Source organism: Nycticebus coucang, chromosome 6 (assembly GCF_027406575.1).
Source record: "Nycticebus coucang isolate mNycCou1 chromosome 6, mNycCou1.pri, whole genome shotgun sequence".
In the NCBI taxonomy this organism is placed as follows: domain Eukaryota; kingdom Metazoa; phylum Chordata; class Mammalia; order Primates; family Lorisidae; genus Nycticebus; species Nycticebus coucang.
In genome coordinates, this window is record NC_069785.1 from 64,329,193 (window position 1) to 64,344,716 (window position 15,524).

The 15,524-nt window shown below is 33.8% G+C and overlaps 1 protein-coding gene across 2 annotated transcripts in view; it reads right to left on the minus strand.

Annotated features, from left to right (window-relative positions):
* Positions 1–15,524, minus strand: part of VPS13C (vacuolar protein sorting 13 homolog C) — a 217,649-nt gene that overhangs the window by 104,450 nt on the left and 97,675 nt on the right. For both annotated transcript variants that reach the window (XM_053595814.1, XM_053595815.1), the window contains exons 27-36: positions 14,356–14,435; positions 12,791–12,850; positions 11,475–11,637; positions 10,351–10,467; positions 8,798–8,901; positions 8,281–8,448; positions 7,517–7,821; positions 5,648–5,795; positions 4,847–4,955; positions 1,407–1,543 (exon numbers count right to left, since the gene is read on the minus strand). In XM_053595814.1, coding sequence (XP_053451789.1) covers positions 1,407–1,543; positions 4,847–4,955; positions 5,648–5,795; positions 7,517–7,821; positions 8,281–8,448; positions 8,798–8,901; positions 10,351–10,467; positions 11,475–11,637; positions 12,791–12,850; positions 14,356–14,435 — 1,391 coding nt within the window. The remainder of the gene's footprint in view (positions 1–1,406; positions 1,544–4,846; positions 4,956–5,647; positions 5,796–7,516; positions 7,822–8,280; positions 8,449–8,797; positions 8,902–10,350; positions 10,468–11,474; positions 11,638–12,790; positions 12,851–14,355; positions 14,436–15,524) is intronic.

Sequence of the window (15,524 nt, forward strand, 5' to 3'; positions counted from 1 at the left end):
CTCAAAGCCCTAGTCTGATAGAGACTTCCATCTGGAAATCTGAGAGACAAACAGCCAATTTTTATACCACCCCTAAGGCAAGCTTTCTTAACCTTAGCACTATAACATGTTGAGCTGATAAGTCACTGCAGCGGGGGGGGCTGTCCTGAGCACTGCAGGGCATTTAGCTGCACCCTGGCCTCTACCTACTTGTTGACACTAGCACATTCTCCAACCCCCTAATAACAACCAAAAATCTTTTGGGACAATGCCAAATATCCACCTAGGGGCTGCAGATCACTCCCCCTTTACTCCAACCATTATCTTGAAAGAAGGCAGCTATCATAATATGTATTACAAATAATACTAAAAAGGATTTAAAGAGTTTTCTATGTACATATAATTTGCAAACAGAATGATTCATCTATCAATATTTCAATTACCAAACCCTAAAAACTTTACTAACTCTAATATTAACTAAGAAACTCCAAAGGTTTAACATAAAAGTTAATTTCAAAGCACGCATTTCAGATCAAAAAAGGAGAACCCATTCATTTAAACAAGTTTATTATCTTTAACTTGGAAAAGAGCACCGCCTCCATATAACTGTTTATGATCAAGGGATTATGAAGGAAATTCTTGCAAGTCCCTGTACCTACTATGCTTCCTTACATACTTAGACGCCTGCTTCTCTTTTTACCCTGACACAGTGCCTCTCCTAATCCTCTTTTCTCAGATGATTTATTTTCTTTAAAAACTTGATTTCCTTCTTCAGGAAATCTTTCCTGAACTTCTGGGTCTGCTTAGATGCCCCTCCCTAAAATCAACATCAGAAGCTCCAACAGTACACTGAGCATATTTTTAATGAGAGTACATATAAGAATTTTAATTGTTTTCCTGTTTGAATTCAGAGTCTATGCCTTCTACTTTTATATACTTAGCACCTAGTACATCCAATAAATATTTGTTAAATGTGTGAATAAAGAGGAAAATTGAATTAATCAATCCTCAAGAATCTGTAGGTGAAAAACATATATTCACAATATAACATTTTTTAAAAAGTAGACATATTGCATTTTGTTCTATTAAGGGTTTCTAGAATTTGCAAAGGATTTCTTTGTCACTATTACCCTTTCCTGACTTTCTTACATGAAATCCAAAGAAAGGTACATTCCAACTGTCCTAAAATCATTAAAAAGCATGTTACAGGACATGCTACCATTTACTCTATTAAATATTATATCTCCCAAATATAATTCACCCTAAATAACTTTTCAAATTTTACAATGTCACTGCTAGATGTAAATAGCCTATGTAAGATATTTTTCATCTGTATTAATTGTCTACAGGTTTACTTTAGTACAGGTAAATCCAAATATCCATTATTTATTCACCTAACTTTACAAAAATAGATGAAAATTACACACCTCTTTAATTTCAAAATTCAGCAGCATATTAATGATGTCTAAAGATCTAATTTCTTCCACTCCAGTTGTTAAAGTATCATTTGAAGCATGTACATCTTGTTGTGATATAGAGATTGCGAGAGACTCTTTAATTTCACCTAAAAATGTTTAAAAGAAATTCATTCACTTTTATTCACACATTTCTTCCACAAATACTTATTGTGGGCTTATATGAATACTCTAGACCTCATGCAGGCACTTAAAATCCACCAATCAGCAAAAGCTCTTCATGGCTTAGTGGAGGAGACATACACATTTAAAACACAGATAAAACAAGCCAGCCATTCCCAGTCACACTGAGTGAACAAATGTTAACAGAGTCTATACACAATGCACTGAAAGCACAGAACAAGGAATGACAGTGTTACGGGGAGGTCAAGAAAGGCTTAATGGAGGAGACATCCTACAAAGAAAGCAGAAAAACCTCCTCACCCAGAGTAGAAATTCCAAGAAAAGATAAGGAAGTGTGGGAAACCAAAAAACAATAACACACAACATGTTTTGCAAATAGAATGGAATTTGATATGGTTAAATAATGAGAGAATAACAAGAAATAATGCTAAAAAAGAGAAAAAAGGGGGTAGGAGGTTAAGGCCTCTATGCCATACCAAGAAACAAAATTACAGCTATATAAAAACAATGCTGTTTTTCTGAAATTCACACACTCTGAAATGCAATAAAATTGCTTTCTCTACTACAATACACAAAAATAGTAACCATCACTTACAAAGTGCTTACCTGGCTGCTAGACACTGTTCTAAGGGCTATCCATGGGCTGTTCTATATAATTCTTCTGGAATCCCTTTGAGGTAGAACTTTATTGTCTTTTATTTTTAATTTTACTAATGAGAAAACTGAGGTTCAGATAGATTCAGTACTTCGCCCAGTGTCACACAAGTGGTAGAGTCCAAATTCGGAAGTCTGAATTTATAGCCTTCACTCTCTATTACCCCTCAGTACCATTAATTATTACTATTGTTGCAGTTAGCATTACGTGGACCAGTAATACAACACCTGGGAACTTTGCACTTTAAACCATACCACAAATCAATATGGAAAACCACTGCTGTTGATTACCACAGGGGAAATGATTTAAGCAAATATTTTACTTTTAAAAACTGATTCTTGGAATAGGGAAAGATTTCTTAACTAGAAAATAAAAAGCACTGAATATTCAAAGTGACAGTAAATTGAAATTTATTAAAATTAATGAATCCTATTCATCAAAAGACCCGTTCGGAGTGAAAAGGCAAACCACAGACAGGGAAAAGATATTTCTACAAACACACCAACAGACATGCATATAACACATATATAACCAGCAGAAGGCGCACATTCAGAATAAATTTTAAAATACCTGTATGTCAGTAAAAAAGTCAATAGACTTAAATAGTTATGCCACAAAAGAGGATATCTAAATGACCAGTAAGTGTAGGAAAAGTATAATGTTCACTTTCATTAGTAAGTTAAATAAATAAAAACTGGGCGGCGCCTGTGGCTCAAAGGAGTAGGGGTGCTGGCCCCATACGCCAGAGGTGGCAGGTTCAAACCCAGCCCCGGCCAAAAACTCCAAAAATACATAAATAAATAAAAACCATATCAAGATACCACTACATGTGCACCACATGAATGCTAATTTTTTTTTTAATTGACAATTCCAAATACTGATCAGAATGTGAAACAAATAGAACTCTCATATACTGCTAGGAGGAAAGTGAGTCAGTACAACCACTTGGAAAACTGCTTGGTATAATCTGGCATAAGTTACTGATGCTAAATGTAAATCTAACATATGATCTAATAATTCTACTCCTACATACATATCCAAAAAAAAAAAAAAAAAGAGTATATAAGTACATCAAGAGACATGTACAATAACATTCACAGCAACTTTACCCATGACAGCTAACTGGCAACAAATGACCACCAAAGACAGAATGGGTAAAACAGACTGAGAGACATTCATGTCAATGAGTATCACACAGGAACAAAAAGAATGAACTACTGCTCCATACAACAGCACGGAGGAATCTCACAAACAAAATGTTGGAAAAAAGAAGCCAAACACCAACCAGTAAACTCTATATGATTCTATTCATATGAAATTCAAGAAAAGGCAAAACTAATTTATCTATTGCAAGTTAAACTGATAATTACCTCTAGGTAGATATACAGACTGGGTATTTGGTACTGACTGGAAAGGAGCAAGAGGGGGGCCTGTGGGGTGCTGGATATATACTATATTTTGATCATGGTGAACTCTTACGTAAGTGTGATTGAACAGCACACTTAAGATTTGTGTACTTTATGCATTAAAATACAGTAAAAAGGTTTGTAATAATAAAAAATACAGTGGGATAGTGTCTTTCTCTTTACAAATGGATAAAAATGTTAAAATCTAATAATATACTATGTTATAAAGGTACAGAAAACAACCTGGTGGGAGTGCAAATTTAGTACAAGTTCTATGGAAGGCAATCAGCATGAACTGTCAAAATTTTAAATGAAATTAATCAGATTAAGTTTATTTATTGATTTAATGAATGTAGATTGACTTTTGATTAGATTAATAAAGATACGCATGCACTTGTGAAAGTGTATGTACAAGGCTATTTGATGCAACATGGTAATAATGAAAGATGGGAAACAACCTGAAATGTTTATCACTAGGGACTTGATAGATAAATTATGACAGCTCAGCAGAAATTTACACCAGGCAACCATTAAAAAGAATGAAGCAGATCTATACACAGTGTATCTACAGATACGGAATGGACGCAAAAATACTTTGTTAATGTTTTAATAAACAGCAAAGTGCATAAACACACACAAATGCATACATATATAGGATACCATTTGAAAAAATTAAAAATATATATATACTTGTGTGTACATATATGTGATATATAAATATACATATATAGCAGCTTAAAAAATAAGTCTGGTAATTACTTTTGTCTTCAGGTCAAAAATGGTCCTCTAATACTTTGCATTTTTATTGTAGCACAATTTTTCAGTATCTTTGGGAAATGATAATTTATCACCATTTCAATTCTTACAGGTATTTTGCTACTAAGACTTATTTTAAAATCAAATAGTGTAGACTACTATAGCCTCATGTCAACTCAAAACGTTTTTTTCTATACATGCAAATTCAATGATTATTCCAGGAATCCACAACTGATTTGAAACCGTTCTTTACAGCCTCCTCGATAGTGTGAAACTATAACTGACTGTTGGCCTGACTATAAAATGTCAATTATCTCCAACTATTTGTTTGTTTTCTTGTCATTTGTAAGTGACAATTTATAAATATTTGTTTACTCTGTTTTTATTGTCTGCCTCCCTAATCAACGGTAAAACAGACACGTGTATTATGCCACCTACTGTCAGCCTCTTACCTGCCTCTTGTACCACTGGTTTTACTTTATCCATGTCTTCAACAGCCTCACCAAGATTTTCTGATAGTATCCTAAATAAAAGATTGATATCTTCTTGATTTAGACTAACCTGTAACATATTATATTGAAGAAAAGATAAATATATTACATTTTAAAATGAAAGAATTTTAATACAGAAAATAAATTCATAGTAACAAAACACAAAGGACAGGAGAATAATTAACATTGATTGAAAAGTTAATACCAAATACTCACTTAAGTATTTTCCTACTTATTTCATGTTAAAAATTTTATTTTCAAAGATAAAATATTGATGGAAAAACAATGTAATTTATGATTCAATATTAGCTCCAATGTTTTATCTTTACTAAAAATTAATTATAATCAAAAACTCTGATCTATTTTAAAAAGTGGCAAATTCAGACAATGCCTAACTTCTACTTTTATAAAAATAACAATTTCAATGAAATAAAAAGTTGTCTTCAATATTAAAAACTAGACATTTCTTTCAATTTTGTAGTTATCAATATAAAAATGTGTCTACAAACTACACAGTATGAGATATAATTTGCTAAAAAGAAATTTGCATACCAATCTCTACCAGTGTGTCTGTATAGCAAATTTAAAAGTTAAGTAACACTTAGCTGAAGATTAAATTCTCCTGAAAATAATAAGGATCTTGTTGCACAATGTCTCACTGAAGTTTTTCTTATACCATACAGTAAAAAAACTCTACATTTCATTTGGATTTATACTGAGAAAGTCCTCAGAGTTTAAAGTTTTCTTCTCTCATATACTTACATTCAATGAATCAAGATGACCTTTAATTTCTACAATGGGCACCTTGTGGTACCAAGATGCAGCTAGATTCCGATTAATAAAAAGCTCCAAGTTAATTGGATGCAACAGTTGAATATCAGGATGGGATCTACCTGGCTGGATCACTGTCCTAAAGAAAAATAAAAATGATACATATATAGAAAATAAATACTACATGTTTTAAAAAACGAAGTCTAGCACTTATTTACCAGTCTAAACGCTGATTTGAAACAGTGCTGCTGAGGGTTTTCCAAACTGCATCTATAATTAACTTTATCTATGATCCATTAGGAGAGACGTGCTATACAGTGAACCATTCAGAAAACCTTTTCTTTAACTAGCAGATAGGTAACAAAAATATAACAAATTTTAAAAAGAAATTCACGCTGTTGAAGAGAAGGGAGAAGTCATCAAATGTACAGAGACTGAAGACAATAATAGTAAAGTGAATGGTTAGCATTTTCTAATGTGTTTCATAAAGCCCTCGTCCAGGACAATTTTCTGTACTTGCCTTATAACCATTATTTTTATTCTGGATAATGAAATCTCCTTGGATGGGATAGATATTCTGGATAATGAAATCTCTTTGGATGGGATAGAAAAAATGAACTGTGTACAGACTTCATGTGTCCCCTCGCGTGAACACTGAGGATAAAAATCACTTATACATAATATTCCTGCCAAAATGTCTAAGATCAACCAAAGCATGAAAAAATCACTCAAATTCAAATGAGAAGAAGTCTATGCAATTACATTTTATTCTTTAAAATTCAACACAGTAAATACCTCTGAACATAAAAGACTAAGAAAGGCTAAAGAACTGCTCCAGAAAACATTTCTATCTTTATAGAAATTCCTCTCAGTGTTACAGAATGCAATTGAATGGCACGGCTGATTCTGGATTGGGGGTGGGAGAGGTTACTACAAGAAACGTTGTTGGAATAAGAGTAAAATCCAAATAGTGACTGCATTTTACACCATAATATTATATCAAAATGAAATTTCCACAATTTTGATAATTACATTGTGGCTAATTTAAGAATGGTCTTGTTTTCAGGAGACATAAAGTATTTAAGGGGCAAAGGGTCACAATGCGTATTCTCAAATAGTTTAGCAAAATATGCTTTAAATAATATTAATATGTATATACATAAATTAAGGCAAATGTAAACTGGTGAATCTGCAAGCATATACAGAAGGTGCACTTATGACGCCATTTTTGTAATTTTTCTGTAGGTTTAATAATCTTCAAAATAAAGAGTTCCTTAAAAGTTAAACTCTTCTGGCCGGGCATAGTGGCTCACACCTGTAATTCTAGCACTCGGCTAAGGCAAGGGAATCACTTGAGCCCAAGAATTTGAGGTTGCTGTAAGCTATGATGCCATAGCACTCTACTGAGGGTAACGAAGTGAGACTCTGTCTCAAAAGAAAAAAATAAAAAATAAAAAACTCTTTAGGCTAGGTGCAGAAGTTCACACCTGTAATCCTAGTACTGTGGGAGGCCAAGGCAGTAGATCACCTGAGCTCATGAATTCAAGATAAGCCTGAGCAAGAACAAGACCCTGTCACTAATAAAAATAGAAAAACTAGCCAGATGTTGTGGCAGGCGCCTGTAGTCCCAGCTACTGGAGAGGCTGAGGCAAAAGGATCACTTAAGCCCAAGAGGTTGGGGTTGCTGTGAGCTATGACACTATGGCACTCTACCCAGGGTGACAGAGACTCTGTCTCAAGAAAAATAAAATAAAATAAACTGTTCTGTGTAATAGAAGTATGTTAGGTATCAAGTTCAATAGTCATAAAATTCCATGGAAAATATTAATACTTAAATCCATAATTATTGAAAAAGCATACCTAGAAAGCATAAGCTTTGTGAGCTGAACATCCATTTTATCAATTACTGGAGGATTTAAGTAGTCTTCACCAGACACCAAACTGAACTGATTTTGCACCCTGATTAACCCGAGATCTACCACTACTGCACTGGTGGAAATGGAAGACTGTGGGATGATTATAACTGGTGCTTTCAAATCAATGTTGATGGAGACACGGTAACTCCTCTGGGCAAGATCTTTCACACTTGTGGCAGCCTTTTCTGCAGCCTGAGCAGTGGCAGCACTCAGAGACGCTTTGGCTGTCTGGAAATTGTTCAGAAAGTTCTATGGACACAAAGTTAAAAGGAGAAACTCAAACAGAGCACAGGCACATCAATAATAATACCATCCTCTTTTTATATGCTATTTTTTTCCAGTACGTAACTTTCAGTTATTTTTCTAGGGATAGGAAGAAATTACTAATAATCTATTTATAGTTAACAGCTGCGTGATCATGGCAACATCATATGGCTAAGGAAAAGAGAAAAAATATTTTTCAATGATTTCTGTATTCAAGAATTTAGCTTCATTATGTCATAGCAAAAATACATTGTTCTCGACAAAAATTATTAAATGATTTGGATTTCAACTATGAAAGTTTTGACTTCTATATTCATATATGAATAGCATCTATAATCAAAATAATGCCCACTCTAAAATCCAAAGTTTATAATATCTGCCATTATAATTATCAAAGTTATGTAAGTAGTTCTCAGTTTCAAAATACATAAATAATGACTTTACCAGAAGTGACATAAGGAATTTATGAAGGTAGACAATCTGAATACAGCCAACATGCAGTGACAGTACACCATCCACTTTGGACATGTCAGTATATGAATCTCCCTCAGTAGCATCTGGATACAAATCCAAGTTAAAACGAAAAACTTCATTTCCCATTATTGACACAGCCTGAAAAAGAGAGAAAGCACCCTATTCAGGAAGCTAATGACAAATAAACTCCCATTTAGGAAAGGGATTATATACATAAAACAAATATTATTCTATTGAACCACATTTCATTAATGGGTTTTAATATAAGAGATACATTTTTATAGTAGTGCCTCATAGTCAATTATCAAAAAATATTAACTATTTACTATCACCTACTTCCTTTTTTTTTTTTTGTAGAGACAGAGTCTCACTGTACCGCCCTCGGGTAGAGTGCCGTGGAGTCACACGGCTCACAGCAACCTCTAACTCTTGGGCTTACGCGATTCTCTTGCCTCAGCCTCCCGAGCAGCTGGGAACTATCACCTACTTTCTTATGAGCTGTCTTAGGATCAACATCTGTGACAACAATATTTTCCAGTCTGGCAAAAAGTGACTGTTTTCTTGACTGAAGAGAAAGGGAGGAATCAAGGCCTAAAAAAAAAAAAATTGTAGTATTATAATTCCTAGAGTATAGAACTACAATTGATAAAAGCTTTCTTTCTACTGCATGATTTTATTCTGGAGTGATTTTTTCAATTTTAATAATATGTAAACTCTCATTTGATAAATAAATGGTAATATTAGGATTTTCAGTTTTATAGACACTGAAACCTAGTAAGTTCGTTAAAATTATCTGAATTTCTAATCTTCAAAAAAACACATCTGGTGCAAACAGATTATGTTAGGATTTAAGTAAGCCCTTTATGCCTTTTAGCTAGTCATTAACAGGGAAGCTATTAAAGTTTCACAAATCAAATTCAATCTAGTAGAGCCCCTGCCAATGTGGAAAGGACAAAGGAAAAAAAAGACCCTAGTATTCTGGTTTTAAGTTCTTAAAGAATTTCGTTAAACATATTAACATATTCTTTACCTTCACCAGATCACAATAAGCTGGTGAAAATAAGGCCAGAGGAAAAGTTGGCTGAGTTTTAGCAGTTTTTGCCTAAAAAAAAATATAAGGGTTTAGGTTATAACTGGGTTATAGCTTTCATGTGAAAGCCATATCTTACAAGGGTATATGTGAAACTTAGTAAATGTAGAATATAAATGTCTTAACACAGTAACTAAGAAAATGCCAGGAAGGCTATGTTAACCAGTGTGATGAAAATGTGTCAATGGTCTATAAAATCAGTGTATGGTGCCCCATGATCGCATTATTATACACAGCTATCATTTAATAAAAAAAAAAAGGAAAAAAATATATAAGGGCTTATAGATTTTGTTCTTCATTATAAGGTAGTTTTGCATAAAGATAAAGCATAAATTTAAAAAGGAAAATATTATATAATTATATTTATATGAGGGCTATCCAGAAAGTATCCATCCATGTATAGTGCATAGCTGCATACTTTCTGGACAGCCCTCATATAAATATAATTACATATAAAAACAATACAAATATAATATATAAAGATAAGAGTATATCTAAGAAATTTTTTAAAATAAAAATCCTAAAGTAAAAGGCTATATCTAAAAAGTGTTTTAAAAATTAAGATAATACAAAAGTAAAAAACTTAAATAAATTTAAAAAATAAAATATTGTAAAGATAAAGCATTTCCATAGACCTTCGCCTGAATTCTTGACTGACACTTCTAATCCACCAGTGGCATTCCTACATTGACATTAGTATCCCTTTCCACCTCCCAGACAACTCTGAGGAAGGTCTCAAACACCAGGATAGTGTATGGCTTTGACCTGGATGGTCAGATTCTAACCAACATCTACGGCCCAAAGAGAAGAAAGCATGCCATTCAATCAGGTCCTTTCAGCTTTCACAGCTCAGAGCTCCCCATTTGTATTATATATTCTTTGGCACTGAGAGAGAGAGAGAGCGCGCGCGCTTATCTTTTCACCAATTTTAATATCATGAGAACTTTTACCTTGAATCTTGATTTCAGCAATATTGCTCTTTTCATCACAAACAATGACACTGAAAGCATTCAACTTGGCAAACAGGCTGAAGCCAATAATGTCACTATCTTTAGAGGATACAATCACTAAAAATAAAGCAAAAGTATTCCATCACAGTGAGATTCCAGTAAAGCAAGTTCTATTCAGGTTTCTTCCCTACATTAAGTGATCTACTGTTCTGCTTAAAAAACAAATTATAAAATTCTCAAACTCTTTTTTTTTTTTTTTGTAGAGACAGAGTCTCACAGTACCACCCTTAGGTAGAGTGCCATGACTTCACACGGCTCACAGCATCTTCTAACTCTTGGGCTTACGCGATTCTCTTGCCTCAGCCTCCCAAGCAGCTGGGACTACAGGCGCCCACCACAACACCCAGCTATTTTTTTGTTGCAGTTTGGCCAGGTCTGGGTTTGAACCCGCCACCCTCGGCATATGGGGCCGGTGTCCTACTCACTGAGCCACAGGCACCACTCTCAAACTATTAAAAATTTCAAATACTGTTTTGTTTTTTTTTGCTTTATATATGTAAAGTTAGCATTTTTAATAGTGAAGACACATTACTCTGTAATTTGACAGCAAGAAAAAAGCTAAAATAGATAAAAAAAAGAACACCAAAACTCAGAGACAGTAAATAAGGTACCTAAGACCACACAGTTCAAGTAGCAGAATCAGGATTTCAATTGAGTTTTTTCTGATCCAAAATCTAAACTCTTGCCCAATTAGATGCTACCCCTAAATGCCTACCTTTGTGCCTCTGGATCTTAATTTCTTTATGTGTAAGTTGGAAAAAAAAGACGAATCCTCCATAAAGCTCCTTCAGGAGCCACTGAGAGGATATGGAGAGCTCAGGATTAACGCAGGACTTCCTGCACTATCTACCCACAGGCATCCCTGCCACGACCGGAATAAGAACAAACACAAGCGTCTAGGGCTGCCTTGTATACCAGGCACCTGCATACAATTTAATTTGAAGAAAAGGTGAGAAGGGGGAAATGGCATTTAAATGACTGAATTAGATGATGTCTAATATTCCTCACTGAGCACTAGAATTCTAAAATCCTTTGAAACAAGCAGTTAAAACATGTTTTCATACCTTTTTGTAGAGTTGAATTTTTTTGTTGTTTTTCAGTTGGAATTTGTATCTGCTTGGCAACACCTGTGTTTTGATCATCTGATGGAATAATGGTTGTCAGGTAATTAATAGAAGAGAGAAGAGCTTGTGTTTGCAGCAATAGATTTAATGATGAAAAGGCCACCTAAAAATGTTTTAAAGAGAAAATTAGTTTTCCTCACTCAGTTGCACCCTGTCTCGACAATGGACCCAAAAGGCTCCCTCAGCTGGGCTCGCCTCATGGCATCCACTGCTGGGAAAGATGACAAGGGGGATTCACGACCCCTCAGATGGGGATATGTGGATAGTAAATCACACACGCTTCAAGGTTGCTGCCACTCCATCCCCAACACATGATGGTCATGAGTATAGAATCTATTTCTCACGGTCATTCTAACATTCAACATTCAGATGACTTCTTGGATCTTCAATGGACTATTATGATTACGTGAAATGCAGAAGTCAAAGACACAACTCCAGAGAACTACCATGGGCTACTATATTATATCTAGAAATGATTTCAAATGCAGCATCCACGAGATTTAAGTATCAAAAGAACAATATGAGTGATTTCTCGGTTGCTAAATGATCTGAAATGATAGTAATTATGCAATGATATAAAGAGAAACACAAAATAAATAATTTACAAAAAAGGTACTGCATTTTTTAAAACAGTGACTCTAGGAAGCTAAGACAACAACATATCATTCTCAAGAATGAGTGGTTTTCTAATAGGAAATTAAAATAAAATAAAAATCTATTTATAGAAAAGAATTTATTTTCATTTCATCAAAATATTAAATGAATATAAAAAAGGTTTACAGTATTCTATAAATACAGTATTCAGAATACAGGTTAACAGATTCTCCTATCTCTCGAAACTGTGATCTAAAATTCATCTCTCTCATTTTCCTGTTAATGTAACTTATAAGTACATTTTACCTCTTCTTCCACTAAACTACTGCTTAAGTAACATAACTTCAAAAGTACTCAACATGTCTCCTAGACTCGGCAGAATTCACTTTTTGCCCCTTTTGTTTAAAACCCTATTAGTGCTTTGTAAATCAAACTTACTTTGTGTATAGCCTTCCCTTATTTAGAAATACTAAAACTTTTAAGACATCAGGCTATGATACAGTAAGTCAAAACAACAGCTTTACTAAGTTAAATCATAAACAGAAAGCATGGTAAGTATCTATAAGGCCAAACTACCCAGCCAATATTCTTCAAAGGATTTAGGAGGCTTCCAGAGTGGTTTATTTTCAAATAGGATATGTTCTTTTAACAGAATTTCTTACCTTAAGTGTTTGTTCAGTTTTTCCAAAGGTAGTTTGAAAACTAGGTCCATTCTTATCAGCCTGAAAAAAGAAACAAAAATTCTAACGAATGAATTAAGATCACAGTAAATAAATCACTTCTTTATGATCTCTGGTTAATTTATTTATATTCATTATAAAATTATTTTATATACACTATATATTTAATGTTATTATCATTATTTTAAAGTTGTATCAGATAAGTTATTTATTGTAATAGTGCAATGAATCGTGTCATTCTCTTCTGGGGAACTGCGGCCAGGACCAGAATGATAAACTCTGCAGGCTGGAAGGTATAAAGGTCATCTAGTCTGTCTATCACCTAATGCTTAAATCTTAAACAACACCTACTTTCCTATAAAGGAGCAGTTCTCAACCAGTGGGTCATGACCCACAGGAACTATATTAAAGAGCCCCAGCATTAGGAAGGTTGAGAACCACTGCTATAAAGTCTTTAGTAAGTCTTTTTTTTCTTAATCTCTAGTGAAAGAAATCTCATTTCCTTACAAATCCAATCTTTAGAGAACTTTGATTTAATGAGGTCCAAGTTCTCTACCTTGGGAATAAATATAATAAATTCAAATTCAAACGTTTACCTTTTGTGAGAAGCTTTCTAGCCTGGCCAGTTTCCCTGCTTCTCTATTCCCACAATGCTTTGAGCTTTTCTTTATTAGAAATTTATGATATTTAAAAAAAAAAAAAAGAAATTTATGATATTTTAAATGTTGTTTATTTATCTATCTGTAATTTCTTTGAGGACAGCAAATGTTTTTCATCTCTATATCCCAAGGGCCAAACATTACAGACATTCAGTAACACATAAAAATACTCGGTAATAGTTGTTACATGATTAAACAAATTTTTGTTTGTTTGTTTTTGAGATAGAGTCTCACTATGTCACCCTCAGAGTAGAGTGACATGGCACCTTAGCTCACAGCAACCTCAAGCTCTTGGGCTTAGGTAATTCTCTTGTCTCAGCCCACCACAACGCCCAGCTACTTTTTGTTGTTGTGGTGTTTGTCATTGTTGTTTAGCAGACCCAGGCTAGATTCGAACCCACCAGCCCTGGTTTATGTGGCTGACGCCCTAACCACTGAGCTACAGGCACCGAGCCCAAATCAACTCATCTTAAATGAAGCTTAATACCGTAAGTTCCTTCCGTGTTTCCCACATATTTTAGAATCCCTTCCCAATCCTGGCAGTTCTTTTCTGAACCAATCTAATCTGACTTTATCCTTTATGAGGCAGGATACTCAGCCAAAAGCCAGCTACATATGACCTGTCATCGGTGCAGGTATGCGAATACGCCCTAGAAGACAAAAATAGCACCTACTTCATTCCCAGGCTCTAGGAACAAGACACTTAGTAATATGTAATAGCCCTGAAATTAAGTCAAGAGAGAAGGTCCATGGATGGAAAGAATCTATAGATATCCCCATAATTAAAAACTGGGATACACATCCAGAGCCATTAGTAATATACTATTATCCTTTTCCTTCCAAGGGTACAGTTTGGAGTATGCAAAAAATATATTCTATGGTCCTTACCTTAATATACTCCACTTTTAATAGATCTAATACAGGTTTATCAGAAGAGCTAATCAAGTGAAGGGGTTTCTTTTTGGATCCTAGATAAGGAAAAAATATATATTTCACATAAACTAATCTCTTTATATTTTGAAACTTTCTGTATTTGAAAAGAATTGCTAATTAATCTTTAAAAGAATATCTGTGCACATTGTCCTGGTTATTAAATACTGAGGCCATCACTATTGAAAAAATAAACCCCTTCAAATCCTTACCTTACTTTTGGCACCCAAATTACTTAAAACACACATATTTATTTTCACTTGAATTCACATTTGTGTTCAAAAATACACAAAACTTCTCTAGCTACTTTTAAGGTCTTATTTATATCTGTAGAATAGTAGAATGATTAAAGGTATACTCAGGAAATATGAACTACAGTTCATCTCTACTCTTATAAAAGTTATTTAACTTTTTAGTTTTCTCAAATATGTAACAAGGAGGTTGGACTAAAAAATTTATAATATCTTGTTAAGCTCTAAAATTCTAGAACAAATAATTTATTTCTATTGGAAAAATTTAAATAATTTTCATTTGTTGAGATTGAGATAACTTACACAGGAGATGAAAGATTTTTTTCTAAGGGAGAAGAATTTTAAACTTCTTTCTAACTTAAAAACAAAAGGCACTATCAGATTTCCTCTTTATCCTTATTCAGATGTACAAGGAACCACATCTAAAAGCTGGGGTGGGAGAAATTATTTGCCCACATTTTATCCATCTTTTCTCATTAACTCTAGCTGATATGTATACATGGCAGGTGTTGGGTCTATGAAAATTAGATCAAGTTACAAAGATGGTCAGTGTAGAGAGGTGGTCAGCTATGGAGTTCTACTAAGTATGGAAAGATCTGTGTAGGTTAAAGGCAAATGCTATGTTATTTTACATGAAAGGGTTTGAATATCTGCAGATTTAATATCCAGAAGAATCCAAGAACCAATCTCCTACAGATACCCAGGGATGACTGTATTGTACCACAGCATTAGGCAAATATTATAGAATTTTAATTACTGTAGGTCCAATCATTCCTTCATGCCTCAAATATCTGAGCTTACAAGATATACGGTATAATGAATAAACTGTAAAAGCTTCTGAAACAGCTGACTTCATATCCTATCATGTTTATTTTT